This window comes from Coptis chinensis, chromosome 7 (assembly GCF_015680905.1).
Source record: "Coptis chinensis isolate HL-2020 chromosome 7, ASM1568090v1, whole genome shotgun sequence".
NCBI classification, from domain to species: domain Eukaryota; kingdom Viridiplantae; phylum Streptophyta; class Magnoliopsida; order Ranunculales; family Ranunculaceae; genus Coptis; species Coptis chinensis.
The window spans coordinates 5,738,075-5,758,685 of record NC_141462.1 but is presented as its reverse complement, the minus strand read 5'-3'; the positions used below and the strand labels follow the sequence as shown (position 1 = coordinate 5,758,685).

Below are 20,611 nucleotides of genomic sequence, written 5' to 3'. Positions count from 1 at the left end.
ACGTAAATTCCAAAGTAACATAGCATTTTTTTTTTTCGATAATGGAAGTAACATAGCATATTGGCACGAAAAAAAGTATTAATATTTGCTTATCATAATGTCTCTTCGATGAGAATCAGAACATATTCACTGATACATCATACATCCGTTTCATCAAGGGCTATGAATCCAATCTCATCTTATTGCATTATTTGTGTAGTTGTGTACATATATCAAGCATCAATGTGAATGTGCGATCCAAATTAAAAAATCAACGCCAAATTTTTGGCTTTTGGAGTCTTCTTTGGCAGGAACCAGATTTACATTAAGTTATATTTTAGAGGCATCTGATGTGATTCTGCTTAAAGCAACGACTGCCTTTGAGCCAGATGCACGTCCCAAATGCTTGCAGATGAATTCCCCAGCTGACATGAGCTTGCCAAGGTCTACATTGGTTTTCACGCCAAGCCCGTTGAGCATGTACACCACATCCTCTGTCGCAACATTCCCAGAAGCACCTTTGGCATACGGGCAACCTCCAAGGCCCGCAACAGATGAATCGACTATACTGATTCCCATCTATGAAGAAAAAAAACTTTTAGCAATAAGGAACGGTCCAATGTATGATTTTTCTGATACACCGAAGCTACAAGCAAGCAGTAAGGAACTGTTTCACAAAAAGTTTAGGAACATAAGCTTTCTGATGCATAGGAGGACCATGTCCTACCAACTGAAACAGTGCTCTGTCTTAATAACCAAATTGCATAGACATTTTGAGTATGTACAGATTTCCCAATCCATTGATTACCAATTCTACTTCAGAATCATTCATGATTTAGCACAGAGGAATTGGAAAGGTCGATAAGTAAAGATTGGAAGCTAAGGCATCCAATTGAGTCGGTATTATATGGGAAACAGAACACAACTCTCTCCAGCTCAGGCATTTTTAGAATCCCCGTGATGGGCTGAGACAAGCCACGCAGGCCATTAGCATCATGATTCATGCACTTTGATTCATTTGCCTTCTTTATAGGAATATAGATGATAGAGAGTGGGGGTTGCCCTCAACAGCCTCATTCCTGTTTTCTCTCTTCTCATCCATTTTTTACACAAATCTTAAAATGTTCCCACTGGTCCAACCACTTTACCTGAGACTTTACTGAGTTTGTTATCTTTCTGTGAAATTTAGTAAACCCTCGTCCTTTAGTCAATAGGAATGCAAATTGGAAGACATAGCATGCGAGCTTGTGGAGGAGAAACTTTTTATTTGAACCTTATAAGGTTTCTTTTAACCCCTATTTTTTTTAACCCCTATTTCTATTTTGGCAATCAAAGGAGTGAGAAATTAAACCCTTATTACAAAGATACAATCAAGTAACATGCTGTCCTGCTTCTCATTTCCCAAAACCCAACACAATCTTCAACCAAATTGATATTGAACATGAGCAGGTCTTTGGATTGTTATGTTCTTAAAAAGTCAAGTATAAATGTGACTTACTTGGAGTGATGCCAAAATATTAGAAAGAGATTGCCCATAAGTGTCATGGAAATGAACAGCGAGCTTCTCTAATGGAACGACAGCCATTACAGCTTCAAGCATTGGAACAACAGTACCTGTCAAGCATGAAGTCGAAATTAGAGAAACTCTAAGAACCAAATTGATAGTTGCATAGCTTACATAAAAGAAGAAGAAATGGTTCAGAACAGTACCAGGTGTACCAACACCAATTGTATCACCGAGGGAAATCTCAGAGCAACTCATGTCATAAAGTTCTTTTGCCACATATGCCACCTTTGAGAGAGGCACTGATCCTTCTACTGGACACCCCACAACACAAGAGACATACCTAAAATTTTACTCCAAATCAGAAATGCATAAAGAGAAGTAAAAGGGAGAAAGGAGCATGCTCATTATTTCTATACATGAAGTACTCATTAAGAGACAACAATACAAGGTTTCAAGAGGGAAATCACAAATGAAATTTAACAACCATAATAAGTCCAATATGAAATAGATCATAAACATGAATTGTTTTTCACAAAGTAACTAATCCCAAGTATGTTATCATATATATTAAGAAAAAAAGGGTACTTCAGGGACAAACAATATCTGATCGATAAATACAGTGTAGACAGTAAATGTGCTATTTATGATTTTTTTATTACCTCGGTCTAGATGATCTCTGATATAGTCCATACACCTGAAGTGATCAGCTTGCTGGGGCACGGTCTGTGCAGCTTGGACATCCTTCCTTGGTATTCCCAGACCCATCTTCAACATTTGGCTTGTTGTACGTCTTTCATCTGACCAGGTTTAACACCAATAGAGCCACCAAACTGGTTGGAAGAGAGAGAGAGGTAGGCTGATGTGCTTTTCTCACCATGATCACGAATATGATGTTCATGGTCTTGGCTTATATTACCTCTAATCTGTTGATGGGAAGACATTGTGATGGAACTTCAAATTAAAACTAAATCAATTTGAGAGGACCCTAATAAATCAGGACTCCAATTCTCCAGATAACTGTTATACTGCTAAGTAATATAAAAGACCGAGCAACCATTAAAAGTGTCTAAGGTGTGTAATTGTACCTTTGTATGTGTTAACATTTTAGCTGCAACGTCTAAACCGGACTCTTGATTTGAAAGACATGCTTTTATAGTGGGGGAGTAGTTAATAAGTTTTAAATCAAACATTAGGTATGTTTTCTACTAGATTAAAACTCAATCCATCTACTTGAACACATCAGTTACAGATTCGAATAAACTATATTCTAAACCTCAATTGAAAAAGTTGAAGATCAACAAAGATCCATATGGAAGTTAAGTGTTTTGAAACCCAAAAGACACAGTGATGTGGCATGTTGCAACATCAATATTGCAGTGCCAAAAATCTCTTTTCTCTCACTCAAAACACTTATTCTCTTTCCATTTTTATTTTGTCATTCTCATCTTTTCTTCATAGCAAATCATCCATTCTATTGATTTTTCATAGTGCAACATTGATGTTGCAGTGGTTTTCATAGAGCAATATTGATGTTGCAGTGATATTTCTCTGTGCAACATTGACGTTGCAGTGGTTTTCATGGTGCAACATTGATATTGCAGTGGTACTTCTCGATGCAACATTGATATTGCGGTGAAGATTTTTCTTATTGCAACATTGATATTGCAGTGTTATGTTACTGTGTCGGTCAACTGTGTCAAATTTTCTGTGTAAGTGTAGAATTATTATAGATTTTACACCCCCAAAACAAAAAACTGTGTTCCAACGGAGTGTGGGAATTGTATACGGTAACTATAAACTAAGGCTAAATCGAATCTGGACCACTCATCACAAAGGGGTGAGGGTGTATTGCATCACAAAGTACTGAATCTATAGTTTCTTGAGGCTTGCGCACCATACAGCCTGCGTACCGAAGAACTGCTCATAAACTAATAATAGGAGAGTGAAATTTCCACTGTATTTTCACATTGTTAAATAGTAAGTAGGGGCGTCACTTTAAGTGACGTGTGAGAGTTAAAAGAAGAGGGGAATGAAAGAAAGTCCTGGTCATTCCCCCTCTTTCATCCATCACTCCTCTCTCCTCCATCACTGATCACTCCTTCCCCTCCATCAACACACACGTAATTGACCGAAGCAACATCAAAAACGAAACAAAAAAGCAGGAACTACACACAACATCAAAAGTTGGGTTTTTTTATGTTGTTCTTCTACTGTCAATATCTCTACTTCTTTTTTTCTGACTTCATCTCTATTGCAAAAATCAGAAACTATAACATCATAGTTTCAAACTTTCTTTCAATCTTGATGGACTACATTGGTATTTTTTTATTAATTACATGAATTTTTGAAATTACTGAAAAGACTAAAGGGGAAGACTTATGGTTATCCTGATTTTGTGAAGGAGAGATGCGATCATTTTTTGAATCAATCGCCATTCAAATTGCGGTTTTAAAATTTGGATATCGTATTCTAGATTGGTTTCGAATTCAAGGATCAATTTCGACATTGATTGTTACGTGAATGACAAGTCTCAAACCAACAATGGAGTTTGATGTTGAGGTGCTGAACCAAGCTTTAATTTAATTTCAAATGAAGTTCTGTTCATTCATTATTTGATACAAATTATTATTTTTGTTCTTTTTCCTAAATCTATTCTCTTATTTTTATTTTTATTTTTTTTTTAAATTATTATCAAACACAACTACTTTATTAAACATAAGTTTATCAAGTGAAAAATGAAAAATCAATGATAATTACAAATTTTATGGTTTATATTTCAATATTTAATAATTATATCAAAGACCATTAATACTGAGTAGTTGAGAATGCTCCCAGTGACCCACGTCAGCCCCCCTTTTTTCTCTGGGACTGACACATCAGATTTTACCTAAAAAAATGAATTATACGCCCATATTTACGCCCTTTTTTTCCGAATTCAATTGTTCGTAGCCTATAGATAAGTAGATAAAAACCTTTCTTAAATCTTATCTCAATTCTTAAATTTTATCTCCATTCTTAAGCCGTTCTTAAATCTTATCTCCTTCTTTTTCATTCTAGCAATCTTACACGAATTGTGAAGGCAAGAGAAAGGATAATCATATTATTCATGATAATCTCTCTCTTATTCTCAACAGATAAGAAACAAATTAAGGCGTCACATAGTACTCCAAAAAAATCTGCAAAAGTCAATGGCGAGCTTGCTAAAGGAACAGCTAAAAATTCCTCTTATCGGATCATTCGAAGGGAGTGAAGAGAAGTCTCTTCATCTAATTCTAATTAGTATTTTGGAACTTGAATGCTTATCCTTGATCAAACGACTTGATGGCGCTGGAGAAAATTACTCGAGAAAATAAACGAGCTAGCAAGATGGCGTTACATTGTTGTTGAAGCTGTATACCAGGTATTGCAAAATTATACGTAGCAGATATGTTAAATTTGTTATTAATGATATCTTCTCCCAAAAACCCAATTGAATCAGTAACTCTCCCTCTTTACACTCCGGTGTAAAAGGTGTACCGGCAATATGAATTATGGGCTGATTTTTGGTGGAGATGATCTATCAACCATGGGGAATATCCTCGAAAAGATTCATTTGAATGTGTCCAACCTTACCAAGAGAGTTGAAAAGTTGTGGAATGTTAGATGAAACCCCAAAATTTGAACACAACTATTAGCATAGTTAGACATACTCAAATTAGCTGATTTTAGTGAGGATGATGTCCATGGTAGGCAGATCATCTCCACAAAAAATCAGCCCTCAACTCATGTTGTAGGATCCCCTTTTGGAGTGGATTGGTTTTAAGCGAGTGGCTCTGCCCCTCAATACAATGTAGATTCTAATGAAGTTTGTGTTTTGAATGCTGATGCATTTTATTTTAATACTGAATACAAACTTTGGTGACACCGGAAAGTTGAAACGATAAAGGTTTTCAAAGTAATAGACTAATAGTAAGCTTTGAAAACGTTGCAGATCTTTTTGTTTAATTTTAAGATTAGTGGCTTCTTGCCTTTTTATACTACACATTTCACTTATTATGAAACATTTTATCAAATTCTACAATCTGTCCATTTGATGATTTGGGAGTATACATGTGAATAGTGTTTTATCGTGGTTAATATTGAATATTTTTTTAGACAATTTCTAAAAGTTTCATGTATAGAATGAACAGACTACTGAGCATGTAATTTTTTTTTTGAGATTCTTTTTTGTAGATATATCGGTTGTTTCTGAAAAAAATACAAAGATGAAGCTGAATTGGGCATTGATCCTAGACACACAAGTTATCTGATGAAAGAGGTAAATATTCTGGGCTCTATGACACCAAGTCGTCCTCCGAAAGAATACAATCACAAAAGTGAATTTCCTCAATTCTCTGGGCAACAGCAGTTTCAGATAACACTATTTCGACCAGGATTTGGCGGTAATTTTGATGGTCTCAATGCTTCTACCAACCTGCCTCCTGTTGGTCCCTTTCAGTTTAATAGTCAAGAATCATGTCATAAGTTTATGTCTCAAGCAAGATATGAACAATATATTCCATGGAGCAACCAGGAAAACTTGCAGCAACCATTGTGGGACAATGCATCTTTTAACCCACAAAATTCTGGCGGCTACCCAACTATTGGAATAGCTGCACCCTTACCCTTATCTCAGGTGAAATCATTATTTCTTTCAAAAGCACTGCATGAACAGAATCTCAACTATTTGAGCCTTCATGGACAAAACAGTCATCCATCTTTTGGAAACACTGATGTTGGGAATGTACAATCATTTGGCTTTAGGGATAAAGCTGTATATTCAAATCATGCAAATCACTATTCTACCAACGACATCTACACCAGATTGCAAATGACTAATCCTGTAGTGTACGTGAATCAGACAGAATGCTTTGGTAGTGAAGCAGGTAACCCCAAATCCAACTTGAGCCGCATGGATGAGATTCGCAAAGGAAAGAGACCCATACAGGCTGTAGATGATTTCAATCCCATTTTAGCGTTTAATGGAAGTTCCACCTTGTGTGCTGCTGAATGTGAGTCCCCTTCCAGTGCTTTTGTCAATCGGAACCAATTTCAGGCAATGCCAGCATCACAACAGCAGCATGAGGACAGGGAGTTTGATGAAGAGGAATTTGATGCCTTGCTTGAGCAGTTTTGCAAAATACAGGGCAGTCTACCCTTGAGCAGGAAAGTCCATCCGGAAATCAGGCATGTATTACATTCATTATAGATATCTATTGTAATTCTATTTAATGAGAAGATTGACAGCAGTCTTCTTTGTCGTTCTCCTTGAGAACCACCATTTTTGTCTTTTTTTTTTAATTACTATTTTTATATATTTGTTATTTCTTGGGTTGCTGCAGCCAGAATGCGGTGAAGGAATCGTAGATCATGATATCTGTGAGTTTCAGATGGATGGGAACAACCCAACAATCATGTTGTAGAAGCATTTGTGAACCTTCTTTCATATGGAATTGGGTTTCACAGTTTTGTCAGTCTAATTCTAGACGAGGTTTTACACCCATAGGACGCGCTCATTGATTGGGGACAAATGATGCTTCTGGTTTTAGTTGTGATTTAGTTTGAAGTTGTGTTACTTTGGCTTCTGCTTTTAATTATGGTTTTGTATGAGGTTAGTTGTTCTGATATCCTTGTGATTACAACTTGGAATTTGGAAGTTGGAATAGAATTACTGGTTTCAATCCAACCTTAGCGGATGAGGGACATACTGCATATTCATTCTTTTTCGTAATCTGTAATTAAGATTCTTTGAGATCTGGGTTAAAGTAATAACCTTCTAATATATTTTAAGACATAGTAGACTCTATTGGTATCAATACCAAAGTTTTAAAGCTAAGGTCTCTTTTTAGCTTTTATTTTTATTTTTTTTCAGAAAAGGATTTGAATTTTTACTATTGCACATTTGCATCCTCTTACAACTTGGTATCTCATTGTATTTCATGTTCAGGCAACTGATTTTACTATTGCACATTTGCACCCTCTTACAACTTGGTATCTCATTGTATTTCATGTTCAGGCAACCGACGACGGAAGAAATTTTCATCTGACTCTGACTCGCAAAATGTGTTTCAAGCTAGATTTGGAAATAGATATTATACGTGGTCGTTTAGAAACTCAAAAGAACCCAGTTTCCAGACTTCTTCGGCTGAATTTGAGTGGAGAGACCGATCAAGCTGGACTAGAAATAGGAGAAAAGTATGGGACTCTGCCAGTGATATCAATGATGAAGATGATGATGACAAGTCATGCATGGCAGGTTCATACTCTGATAGAACAGTTCTTGGTTTGCCGCCAACAGGCCCTTTAAAGATTGATGCCGTCAAAACCGCGTAAGTAGGCCATTACTGTTGTGCATTATGAACTTATACTCATTGATATGGTAGTTTTCCTTTATGATTGGAATGGGTAAAGAAATTGTTTCACCTTTACTCACATGTACATTTTCAAATTGCTTCTTATAGGTTCCGCTCCTCAGCTTTGAAGTGGCATCCTGATAAGCATCAAGGCCCTTCATAGGTAAGGTTCAACTATTACTATAGACGATTGCGATTGTGATTGGCATCCCCCACAACGAATCCAAAATTTCAATAATGAGAGGTGGACAAACCGTGGACGAGAAGATGAAACGTTGCAGGCAATGAAAGACATGTTCCCAAGGATGTCAAACAGTGAACTTATGGCACCTGTTGATAATGTTGTCTCGACAGAGAAGCTGAGGCAGTGTTTAGTTGAAGGAGGAGTTAGTGAGGCTGTGATTCAGGACAGCGAGCAGATCGTCAAGTGTGAATTCTCAGCTCTGCAGAACCAGTTGATGCTTCTCAAGCAGAAACAGTCACTTCTCATTGACACCCTGCGGCATCTAGAGGTATATGCTGATATATTTGCTAACTTAAGCGCTTATCTGAGCTCCAAATGTTAGTTTTGACATTTTTCTGCCATGTACAGATCACCGAGGTTCGAGACTTTGCAGGCGAGGCTATTGAAGTAGTTGTTTATCATCACAGCAGTGTACTTATGAGGATGAGGAATGCATTGTTGGTCTAACAGGTGAACTCCCACTTAACATGTGTGATGGAGGGTCATTTAACAAGTCAAGGGTGAGGGGGGTGCTTTGTTTGAGAGAAGTGATGTTGGGTTCAGTCCAGATTATGGGAGAGAGTGGTGTGGGAATATCTGAGAAGGTGGTTTTATTGGATGGAACGGTTTACGCAGAGAAAAGATTTAGTAAGGGAACAGTTAGGAGGAAGGAGTTTGGGAGGAGAGTTGAGCGTATAGTGCAGGTTAGCAAGGGCAGTGAGTATCTTTTGCAGGTGAGGGCGTATCTATTTGCCAAAAGGATCAAAGTCATTCTTTCGGATTACTACCCTATGGGAAGCTTAGCTGACTTACTCAATGGTGAGTTTTTTTAGCTTAGTAACTTTTGATTCAAGGCCTATACCCTCATTGAAAGAACACCCGTACACCTAGATAAATACCTTGGGATAGACTAATTTTTGAACGAAATTGTTTCTATTGTGAACATGTTGTAGCAAAAAGCAAATCTTCTCTGAATCTTGATTAAGATGGTTGATGAGCATGTTACGTATAATGAACTTATTCTAACCATTGCCCATAAAAATTATGAATAATAAGTTCAGGATCCCAGTAAGTTCATTTTTTATATATATAAAAAAAGCCAATCAATGTTGTGTGTCCATGTAACGAAGGGACATTGGGAAGGAAAGTTGACTAGCGTGTCTTTTTAGATTACTGCATTAGGTAATATGGACAAGAATATTTAGTGCATATATTTTTTTCTTTCAACGCTGTAATGCATTGGTTAAAATTTATGAAGAAAAATGGTTTGCCTGAAGCATTTACTGTCAGTCTCTTCGTTATATGGAGTGGTGCAAAATGAGTAGTGGTTATGAATTCCAAAGCTGTTACACAAGTGATCGAGACACTTTGACACGATCTGAAAATTTCCACTTGATGGAATAACAACCATGAATTCAAAAACTAATGCTCCTGATTGAGACGGTTAGGAATAATATGAAATTTCACTTGATATTATAATTTCTTTTGTTTTGTCTTCATTTCCTTAACTTAGATCTTCTTGAACAGCTAGCTGTTACTTGGATTTCAATGATTATGCTATATACTACTCATGGTGGGTATGTTTATGTATATAGCAAACTAGGTTTTGCAGCTTACTACTACAAGGCTTGGTTAATATTGATGAAGGGACTATTACTCTCATAGGTATCATTGCATAGTGGTTGGTAATATTTTATTTTGATCCATGATTATTGTAAATAGTAATCATAGAATACCGTGTTGAACAGTGTAATGGTTTTGTCAATTATTAATCCTGATGAGGCTGTTGCTTATGGTGCCGCTGTTCAAGCTGCTATTCTTAGTGGTGAGGGTCCAAGACCTTTTGCTACTGGATGTCACTCCACTTTCCCTTGGGTTGGAAACTGTCGGAGGTGTCATGACTACCTTGATCCCAAGGAACACAACCATCCCCACCAAGAAGGAACAGGTCTTCTCTACATACTCTGACAACCAGCCAAGTGTGTTGATCCAGGTATTTGAGGGTGAGAGAACAAGAAGCAGGGCAGAAGAATAAGATCACCATCACCAATGACAAGGGTAGGTTCTCCAAGGATGAAATTGAGAAGATGGTTCAGGAGGCAGAGAAATACCTTTGGAGAACTATGCTTACAACATGAGGAACACTATCAAGGACGAGAAGATCGGTGCCAAGCTTGACCCAGCTGACAAGAAGAAGATTGAGGATGCAATTGACCAGGCCATCCAGTGGCTCGACAGCAATCAGCTTGCTGAGGCTGACGAGTTTGATGACAAGATGAAGGAGCTGGAGAGCATCTGCAACCCCATCATTGCAAAGATGTACCAGGGAGCTGGTGCTGATATGGGTGGTGTTGGTATGGATGAGGATGGTCCTTCTGTTGGTGGAAGCGGTGCTGGCCCCAAGATTGAGGAGGTCGACTAATTGGATCGTCCCCATTATTTCAGTCTATCTGGTTTTTAGATCAGCATATCAAACAAAACTCAAATACAAAATATATCAATAATCGTCAATTCAGTCCCAAAATATAAATACGGTATAAATGAATGAAAAAACAAAATGCCTAAACTGGCACAATCAAGACATAACAACAAAGCACAGTACAAATGAGTTCGTAGCAATACAACAATAGCTCAACCATGATTGGATAATACGTGACAGCAAATCCATACACACCATGCATATGAAGATACACATTCCTCAGCAGAGGCACTCGGTATGTAAGAGAGGGGGAGTAAACAGAAACAACAATAGATCAAGCCGCCTTCTCACCAGCTACCAACTAATAGCTAGGAATGTACAGCCTAAATATGCATGTCAACACACAAGCAAGTAGGGGACTGAATCCTAATCGGTATCACCTAACATGCATGTTAAGTAATTGGCATCACCTAACACGCATGTTTTGCAGAACTACACATGCAACTATGCAATTACTCCTAACTGTATTCTAAGAATGTATGTCAACGTGTTTCCAATCGACTCACATGAGTGCCCATTTAAATGAACAGTAAGTTATAGGTTGTTTACCTTGATAGATGGGACCATGGCTATTGCTTCCTCCACAGTCTCAGGGCAAAGATTTCCAAGTACACAGCTGCAGAACACAGAGTAAGACATAAAATACATCTTTCTACTTAGAATACAAGCCGCATCAACTCATCCTGACAGTAATATGCATTACCTCAAACTCGGCCAACTGATACCTACTAAGGATTCTGAAAGGTGGTTAAGGATCATATTGCCAGTATTGGAACTATAGTGAAACAAACAATAACAGAGACCAGACATTCAACATACACACATGGAAGTATCAAGCATAATATCCTTCCAATTCTATTCAAATAAAATTAAGCGCAAGCTCCACCATAGCAATGACACCGAAACAAAAAAAAAAAAAATGAATCTCAATATATGTATATATAGCAGCAACACATTTTCTCTTCACAATACGAAAATGAGACAATGAACAGTAACATGTCATGTAATGCTGGAAATGGACTTTTGATCATGTCATATACTGAGATAGCATCAAAGTTTCAATACTAATTTGAAGGATACTCTCGAACCTGCATAACAGCATCTGGGTTTGTGTAACGGCTAAAGCGCTTCACATATTGTAGCGACTTCTCAAAAACTCTGCACAGTCCACCTCGATTATAAAAAAAGTACAAATATTTGATAGTCGTAGTACTGTTTGTTTATACCATGCATAGGTTAAAATTCCATTATAATACATCTTCTATTGTTATACTCATGATTGACCATGAATACTGAGTAGTTGAGAATGCTCTTAGTTAAAAAAAAAACAAATCCATGTCATTTTCAATTGTTCGTAAAAAAACCAAAAAAACAGAAAGTACAAAAGAAAAACCTCTCTCTTCCTCTTATCTCCATTCTTAAACAAAACGAAATCTGAAAAGTGAGAGCTCTCCAAAGTAGTAACTCAGGAACTAACTTACTGCAAGGATATCAAGGTTTGAGAGCTTGCAATCTCTTTAAAAAAAAATAGAAAAACATAAACTCTTCAAACAAAGTATGCAATCAATCATTAACTATCAATATACATATATTATTTATTTAAGTGGACTTTAGACTTTTGAGTCATTAGCTATTTATGTAACAAGTACGGCCATAGGCCGGGCCAAATGGCTAGTATCAAAGACCATTAATCTTGAGTAGTTGAGAATGCCCCAGGTGACTACGTCGCCCCTTTTTTTTCCATAATGACACACATCATTTTTTACCAAAAAATGAATTATACGCCTTTTTTTGGCGATTTTAATTGTTCGTAGCCCAAAAAACATAAAAACCCAAAATAGATAAGTAGATAAAAGCCTATTTCTTATATCTTATCTCCATTCTTAAATCTGATCTCCGTTCTTAAACAAAAAGAAACCTGAAAAGATAAAAACCTCTTTCCATATTTTCTTTTAAATTCTACAAAACACTCCCAACTCCTCCGAAAAAAAAAATTCATCTCTTCAAACCATCTCTCTTATTCATCTCTTCTACCAAAATTAAAGTAAGAAATTGTAAATTTGATTCATGCAACAAAATCTAGGACTATATAAATTTTCCCAAGTGTCCGTTATAGTTTACCTGAAATACTCGGATTACTTGCTCTGTGTTTGTTGTTTTCATATATACTAGCTCTAATGATGTGATTACGCGATTGGTTGGTTTTATTTCAATGAAGGAGCATAAGTGGAATTGGCACTGAAACCACACGTGTTCTTTCTCTGCGTGGAGTCCATGTAGTCACGGCAGTGAGAAATATAGATGCGGGTAACAAGGTCAAAGAAGCTATAGTCAAGGAAAACCCGGGTGCTAAAGTTGATGTAATGGAATTGGATCTCAGCTCAATGGCATCAGTAAAGAAGTTCGCGTCTGAGTATACTTCTGCTGCTCTTCCACTGAACATTCTCATGTAAGAACGTCATTACTATTTCCACTCTTTAAACTTTCGTTTTGTTTTTTTGCTTCCCAGTCAAATGCACTGATCAAATCAAGAGGCATTAATGCTAGAAACACTTTAACCTTACAGAACAAACTGTGAAACACTCAAAACCAAACAAATCAAAACAACACTCACATCAAAAGTGCTAAAGAATCAATTTTTATTCAAACCCAATATAACCAAAATGCAGAACACACCAAATAACACCAATCAAAACAACACCCAGAGCTGGAAAACCTACTTAAAAAACAAATTTTATCATAATCAAAAGACATTAGTGCTAAAAGAAGACATTTCATTTTTGTTTTATGATATTAGAACTCAAGACTTCAAATTTATCTTTATGATGTTCTTCAGAAGAAATTGTTCAAGATGATGAACAATTCTATACTGACGCCGGTGGGCGTAAAATTTCTGGATAAAGAAGAAGAAATGGAATATTCATTTGCTATTGAATATAATGGTCCACCTCTTAGTTATGAGTTACCTCGAGCAATTCCAGTTGATATGAAAGTATTCCAATTGCTTCTGTGGTGTCATTGAATAATTTTTCCAATGAATTGTCGTTGCCCATCGTTCAACCGCTTGCTGACCATGATACTAAGGAAAATAAAATTTCTAGGGAAATGATTTTAGGTTCTGTGGTGTCATTGAATAATTTTTCCAATGAATTGTCGTTGCCCATCGTTCAACCGCTTGCTGACCATGATACTAAGGAAAAGAAAATTTCTAGGGAAATGATTTTAGGTTCTGATTGTGTTGTTTCTCCTACTTCGGTTATTACGTTTGAGGAGGATAGTCGAGTTAGTCCTGAATGTGAGTTATCTGGTGAGTGTAGTAGTTCTCCGAGTGGTCATGAGCAGTGCTTTGAACTCCCTGATGTAGTTGATAGGTCGGTAGAGTTAGGGTCGTGTAATGACTGTAATTGTTCGGGTATTAGAACTGACGACAATGAGCATTCGGATGAGTTGTCGGATGAGTCAGATATATGAGCTTTTTCCATTTTTTCAAAACTCAACACCATCTCCTCCTCGGCCTGTCCAAGGTTCACCACCACCACCGCAATCGAATTCAGGTAATATGATTAAAAGACCTGCTTAGTAGGATTACGGTATTGGGAATGGATTGTAATTGAGTATTGTTGTTTGTGCAGGAACTGGACATGGCAAATCTATCAACGTTGTTGCAATTGTTGTTCCAACAATTGTTGCGGTAATCTTAGCTGCAATTTGCACATATTTTATAACTAGGAGAATTAGGAAGAATAGGAAGAAAAGGAAACCATAATTGATTTGTAAGTTAGACTTCACTGTCTCGAAGTTTCTTTTGTCGGTGCATCCCATTGGTCAGTTGTTTGTTTCCTGTTTGAAGCACTCAATTAAAGACAACCTGATCCGACCTGCATTACCTTAGAGTACTTTATATTATGTTAATACGTCAAATAAATCCATTCGCTTTTGTGATAGTACAAATTTAACGTTATATTTATTTATATTTTTGTATGAAGAATGTTTTGTGGTGTATTGGAATCCTCTCATTTGTTTAAAAAAATCTGTTCATTCTTTTACCTTAATTGATTGATATAGGTTTTCAACCATAAGTTCAAGTGGGATACTACTACATCTGGTAAAGTCTGTAATATAACACATGCTAGGATTCAGGTGAATTTCTTTTTCATTTAGTTTTTCTTAATTAATCATCGCCTAGATTTAAAACTCTGTGTTTTTTCTGGAACAAAATTTGAACTTATGATTGGTGATATTGTAGGGGAGGGAGAAACTGACTGTTCATGGTTTGCATGCCACATTGACGAGTTCTTGCTCACTGTATTTACACCGCCTAGAAATGGAGCTGAGTCTACAGGATCAACTCCGGTTTTTTATTGGAAGACGAGCTAGGTTTTGTCGTTGAAGGTGTTGTTAATGGTTTCTTTGTTCACAATTCATCACCAAGTCTGGGGACCATAGGTTTTTCGATGTGCTAATTCTTAATGTAGCGCAACTCCTATATGATTATCTGCTAAGGTACAAACCCTTTCTTTCTCATATTATTTTTTCTTTCCAGTGGTTAAAACCAACATGACTACAAATCTTGATTTAAATTATTACTCTCTCTCTCAAATTTGCTATTATAAGCTTTGACATGTAGTCGTGTTGGTTTAATTTTCTTTTATCTTGACAGGAAGATTCTTTTTTCTTTTGACAGTAAAATCATTTGGAACTGAAGGACGAAAGAAGGATGGCCAACAGGTTCCTTCAAGTGACAAGGTGTATGAGTACATACTCTTCCGTGGAAGTGACATCAAGGTACAATATATTTGTTTAGAATTGTTGCTGAAAATTGAATTTCGATTCCAATTTCTCTCCCATATTCTTCTGTGCAATATAGTTTGGAAGTAAAATTTATGAGAGGAGAATTGTTAGTAACAACGCTTTCAATATTATCAAGGTTCGTTTTTCTTCTAGCGGCTATGGCAGCTGCACTTATTTACTCTCCACCTGATTACGCTACAGAGAAGGACGACACCACCACCAAAAAACCAACAAGTGATTCAAAGGTAACAATTTTTTCCTCTCTCTATTCCAGATTTACAGATGTCTCCTTTTTTTAGTTATATTAATTTAACCCGATGTCGTAACTAGGGTTTGTATTACTGTTTGGGTGAATTGGGGAATCGTTTTAATCTCACTTTGCATTTATGATGTGTTAACTTCGGTTGCCGTTTTAGTTGTATAGATTGGGCGAAATCAGGTTCCACTTTTAGAAAATGTCTCAGAAGTGGTCCAGCAAATGGAAAACCTTATGGCAAACCTTCTCTATTGGAAAACTTTCATATGGTTTGGTTTAGCATGTAAGCTAAAAAGTGAGTTAGGAATATTGAGAGACAGTTTCTTGGTTTGCTGGTTTTCCCACTTTTTCACCAAGTCATCCACAGCTTGACTGCATGAGTATGACCAACACACCAAAATCCTACAAAGTGAAAATCTACCAAGAATCCCAAGTCCAAATGGTTAATACAATATATAATAGACAGAAGAAGGAACACTTCACTGATGAAGAAACGCCCCCTCTAATTTCAACCGATCTTTTATATGTATCTTATTTTTTCAACAGTACTAGAAGAATAACTTACAGAAAGAAACTTTAAGAAAGGCGTACACATGAAGTTTCATAAGAACAAACAAAGCATCTCTGTGTACATAAAGGAACATGTTGTCACTGTGTTATGGCCTATGGGTACAATTTGCCATCAGAAATATACACAATAATTAGACCAAAGGGCATTAAGAGAAAATTCCAGTGTTGCTATACCACCTTGATTCCACAATATGAAATAAGCTTCCACTGTTAGTTAGAAACTCAGTAACCTTTCCAAGTTCCAACTCTTGCAGTGTTAACAAACTAATGGCAGTTAATAACCAGAAGCTCATGGAACTCCAATGGGGTCTTCAAGCAATCAAGTCAGAAAGTGTAAACCTGCACATCATCAGCTTCTATCTTTCTCAACCCACTTCCTGCTGCTATACAGAGACAGCGAATTCTTTAAACATAAACATTTCCATAGACAAAGACAGCCTCCAGTTCTTTTCACAGCTTCTAAAAGCAATTGGAGAAGCAAAGAATGCTCGAACAACTTTAAAAAATTTTGAGTTTCAAAAGGTTTCATGGGACTTGCAGCAACTACACAATCTTTGCACCCTGCTTGAGAAGAATATGAATGTCAAGCAAGTCGTGTTCCAGAGAAACAAGTTCAGTTCGGAAGCTTTATCAGAGCTTTCAGAAATGCTGAAAAAACATGATGGAATCAAAGAGATGATGTTTTCTGAATCACGTATTGGGTCTTTTGGAGTTGGGCTCCTTGCTTCCGCTCTAAAGATAAACGAGAGTTTGGAAGAGTTGCAGATATGGGAGGACTCAATTGGTTCGAGAGGGGCAGAGGAACTCTAAAAAATGATTGAAGTAAACTCCACTTTGAAGATGTTAATAGTTCTTGATTCAAACTCGATCACAGTAGGCCCTCTCATCTCCACAGTACTTGCAAGGAACCGGACCATGGAAATTCATGTTTGGAGTGGAGGGAATGGAGAAAAAAGCTCCAAAGTTGTGGAATTTGAACCAAGCAACAGTGCACTACACATTTACAAACTAGATCTTTCGGGTTGCTGCAGGGTCAGCCTGTGCATTGGGGTGGAATCGACTGTTAGATCTCTAGATATGACAGGAATCAGATTGAAGTCCAAGTGGGCAAAGGAATTCAGATGGGTTTTAGAACAGAATCAAAGCCTCAGAGAGGTGAACCTATCCACGACTTGCCTCAAAAAACAAAGGGAGTCATATACGCCGCAGCTGGGTCATTCAAGAATAAGTATCTAGAGAGCTTATACCTAAGCGAGAATTGGTTCAGTGGAATAGGTGTTGAACATTTACTCTGTCCACTCAGCAAGTTTTCAGCATTGCAAAATCAGGCAAATACAATACTTATTTGCAAAAACTCAGAAGTGAAGTTAGGACAGTTTATATGAAATACTTTGTTGAATATGTAATCCTGAACTTAGGATATTTATGTGAATCGGTTTTACTACAGTTGAATTCTGAGATAACATTATCTATATTATATTTTGAAATAGAAGTTCACTTGGAATCATGAAGTATTGCTTTGAGCATGCACCAGATTATTGTTCAGTGGTTACAGTTGGAATTAGTAGGCAATCCCAACAACATTTGGACTCGGAATGTTCACCCTTAGAAGGTTAGACTAATTAATATTGTTTTGAGAAATTCTTATGATATTTTAGCTGCTTACTAACGTTTAACCTTCATGACAGCATCATCTTGTCAAATAAGTTCATCACGGCCGAACAAGGATGCTCGGGTTGGAAACGATATACCACTGTACAAGTTCTTTGATTTAAATATAAGGGGAGCAATCATTCAGGAAGAAGAAGAATCAACAACGTTCCCTACCCAGAGCAGCAATGACAAGCCTTCACCTAGAGCTGTTCTAGATGGACCACACGGCATAGAGGAAGGCTACTTAAGTCATGAAGAATCTAGCATTGCAGAATCCCCTAAGATGCAGTTAAAAGAACAAGGTCGCTCCAATATATGGAAGCATTTATCACCAATGAGGCTTTTATTTCCTTTCCGTTCCACATTTGATGGAAGAGTAAGGGACAGAAGTCAGAGTTTCTCTGACAAAGAAAAACAGGCAACCTTCTTGGAGTTGCTTCAGCTATGAGGAGATCTCAAATGCTACAAATCACTTTCACCAAGGTGAACAATCATCGTGCAATTTTTGCTTTTGGTCTTAACCAGTCTAAATCTTTCAAAATTTCACCACTACTATGGGTTTATCCAAATAATGATAATTATTTTTCTATATTTCTGTTGGTACCAGTTATCATGAACAATATATGATTCTTAGTGAAAGAGAGATATGTCAAAGACACAACTCTTATTTAAGTTCTTCTTCATTCTTATGTCCAGCAATTGCTTTTGCAGATAATATCGTGGGACAAGGAGGATATGCAGTGGTATACAGAGGTGATTTATGTGATGGGAGAACAATAGCGGTTAAGAGACTGGAAAAGGACAACACTGATGAAAATAAGCAGAAGGAATTTCTAATGGAAGTGGGTGTATTAGGCCATGTTTGCCATCCTAATACAGCATGCTTAATTGGCTGCTGCCTTGAGAATGGGCTTCATTTGATTTTCGAATTTTCTCCAAATGGAAACTTGTCATCAGCATTACATGGTGAGGATCTCTCGACTATTTTTCCCTTAATTTAAGATATTCCTCTATTTTGTAATATTGATCCTTATTTGGCCCCTTTTAGGCAAAGACTGCAATATGCTGGAGTGGCCAGTTAGATACAAGATTGTCATTGGAATTGCCAGGGGTTTGCATTATCTTCATAAATGTTGCAAACGCAGGATAATTCATCGGGATATAAAGGCGTCCAATGTGCTTCTTGGGCCAGATTTCGAACCACAGGTGAAATAGCCGAAAAGAAACTGCTTCATGATCTATTATAAACTACTACTTCATCTTTACACTGTTATGCCCTGTGCAGATTACAGATTTTGGACTTGCAAAATGGCTTCCTAAGCAATGGACTCACCACTCTGTAATTCCTATTGAGGGTACATTTGGTTACTTGGCACCGGAGTATTTCATGCATGGTATTGTGGATGAGAAAAAAGATGTTTTCGCATTTGGTGTTCTTCTACTAGAGATAATAACTGGGAGAAGGCCTATAGACATGTCAAAGCAAAGTCTTATGTTTTGGGTATGAACACGCCAACAACTAACTCTTAAATATGTTTCAGCTAACTTCATTAGTAACTAAACTTGAAGTATACAATGTTTATTTAGGCAAAACCTCTTATTGAGTCTGTAAACATTGAGGCGCTAGCAGATTCAAAACTTGAAAGTAACTAATACGACGTGGATGAGATGCGTAGACTGGTCCTAACAGCTTCATACTGTATAAGGCAATCCTCATTATGGCGTCCATCAATGAATGAGGTGAATGATTTTTTTTCATACAATGATTCTTTACTTTGACCAAGGTTTTTCAACACTTTTATTATGTGATTTTCATGTAGATGGTTTGAGTGGGACGTCCAGAGTCCTCTGAAAAACATCAAGTGGACCTAAAGTCTTCTGAGAAGATGTTGACCCAGTTGGAAGATGTTGGACAACAGTTAGCAATGACTTTTAGCACTGATGGTTTTGCACTTGCTGTTGGTGGTGAGGTATGTTCAATCTGTTTTGATTGGAGATACATGCTTGCTGATTGCTGATACACATTTGGTAAGTGAAAAATCAGTAATGATACTTTAGTTGTAGCCTTTAGGCTCAGTTATTGAAACCATTTCCAGCGTTGTCTTTAAACCAGATCGAGTACTAGATGTTACTTAGTGTGGGGTAATTAAGTCTATATTTTGTTCTTCAAAGAAGATAGGAGGCATGATTATACCTTTTATCTATGAGGCAATGATTTAGAGTGGTTCTTAGGTTCCTGAAATGTGAAGAAGAATATCTATGTTAATAGTTATAGGTATTATGTGACAAATGATACACTACAAAAAGATGGAGATGGTTATTCCTTTGACTTCATTAACATTATGTTTATTCTGACAAAAGTATATTTATAGGTGAATATGTATGTATATGTATTTGCAAGTATTGCCACTTCTTATAAGTTTAAAACTTAAAAAGTATATCAATTCTTAGGTAACTATTTATTTTCAACGGGATCAATTCTGATTTGTAACTTGCCTGTTCAGAAGCATAAAAAAGTGGAGGATATCAGTTTGAAAGGGATCAGAGTATGGCAAAGAAAAAGAATGGGGAAGATTCAGCCTGTAGCCAGAAATATGGGGTTCCAAGTTACGGCGCTGCTTGGGCTCCAACAAACAACATCTTCAACAAGCAGAAACCGATGGAGAACGATGAACAAGATTCGGAGTTGTCATCATTAAGAAAGGGTCTCTCCTTGATTTCAATCTTTCATCACATACATGCAAATGCAATCAATATCACATTGAATTCCATTGATGTCTTC

General features: G+C 36.9%; 3 protein-coding genes and 1 pseudogene across 13 annotated transcripts; 3 read left to right on the top strand and 1 right to left on the bottom strand.

Annotated features, from left to right (window-relative positions):
* Positions 1-161: 161 nt before the first annotated feature.
* On the bottom strand, positions 162-2,798 carry LOC147485523 (hydroxymethylglutaryl-CoA lyase, mitochondrial-like). The gene is made up of 4 exons (XM_086572938.1): positions 2,181-2,798; positions 1,690-1,826; positions 1,478-1,593; positions 162-558 (listed from the first exon to the last, which is right to left on the bottom strand). Exons 1-4 carry the CDS (start codon positions 2,258-2,260, stop codon positions 310-312), a joined length of 582 nt encoding a protein of 193 aa, XP_086429064.1. The 5' UTR covers positions 2,261-2,798; the 3' UTR covers positions 162-309.
* A 1,539-nt stretch (positions 2,799-4,337) lies between these two features.
* LOC147485522 (uncharacterized) lies at positions 4,338-7,659 on the top strand. Of its 8 annotated transcripts, XR_015202279.1 has the most exons (6): positions 4,339-4,886; positions 5,699-6,140; positions 6,269-6,390; positions 6,533-6,691; positions 6,847-7,115; positions 7,521-7,659. XR_015202279.1 is itself a non-coding variant. In XM_086572936.1 (4 exons), exons 2-3 carry the CDS (start codon positions 5,775-5,777, stop codon positions 6,869-6,871), a joined length of 942 nt encoding a protein of 313 aa, XP_086429062.1. In that variant the 5' UTR covers positions 4,347-4,886; positions 5,699-5,774; the 3' UTR covers positions 6,872-6,883; positions 7,521-7,621. The 8 variants fall into 8 exon arrangements, 3 of the variants coding, with proteins under 3 accessions (XP_086429061.1, XP_086429063.1, XP_086429062.1); XR_015202278.1 differs by having other exon boundaries at positions 4,338-4,886; positions 5,699-6,390; XR_015202277.1 differs by having other exon boundaries at positions 4,348-4,886; positions 6,269-6,691.
* Positions 7,660-8,021: 362 nt separating this feature from the next.
* Positions 8,022-9,845, top strand: LOC147485521 (oxysterol-binding protein-related protein 1C-like). Of its 3 annotated transcripts, none has more exons than XR_015202281.1 (3): positions 8,022-8,369; positions 8,450-8,899; positions 9,676-9,845. XR_015202281.1 is itself a non-coding variant. In XM_086572939.1 (2 exons), exons 1-2 carry the CDS (start codon positions 8,142-8,144, stop codon positions 8,546-8,548), a joined length of 327 nt encoding a protein of 108 aa, XP_086429065.1. In that variant the 5' UTR covers positions 8,022-8,141; the 3' UTR covers positions 8,549-9,845. The 3 variants fall into 3 exon arrangements, 1 of the variants encoding a protein (XP_086429065.1); XR_015202280.1 differs by having other exon boundaries at positions 9,608-9,845; XM_086572939.1 differs by having other exon boundaries at positions 8,450-9,845.
* A 2,700-nt stretch (positions 9,846-12,545) lies between these two features.
* LOC147485520 (putative receptor-like serine/threonine-protein kinase At5g57670) lies at positions 12,546-20,261 on the top strand (annotated as a pseudogene). Its single transcript, XR_015201163.1, has 13 exons — positions 12,546-13,008; positions 14,625-14,699; positions 14,806-15,062; positions 15,244-15,344; positions 15,487-15,595; positions 17,667-17,788; positions 17,865-18,312; positions 18,541-18,795; positions 18,878-19,035; positions 19,115-19,330; positions 19,417-19,569; positions 19,728-19,799; positions 20,202-20,261. The product of XR_015201163.1 is annotated as a putative receptor-like serine/threonine-protein kinase At5g57670 (transcript).
* Positions 20,262-20,611: the final 350 nt, after the last annotated feature.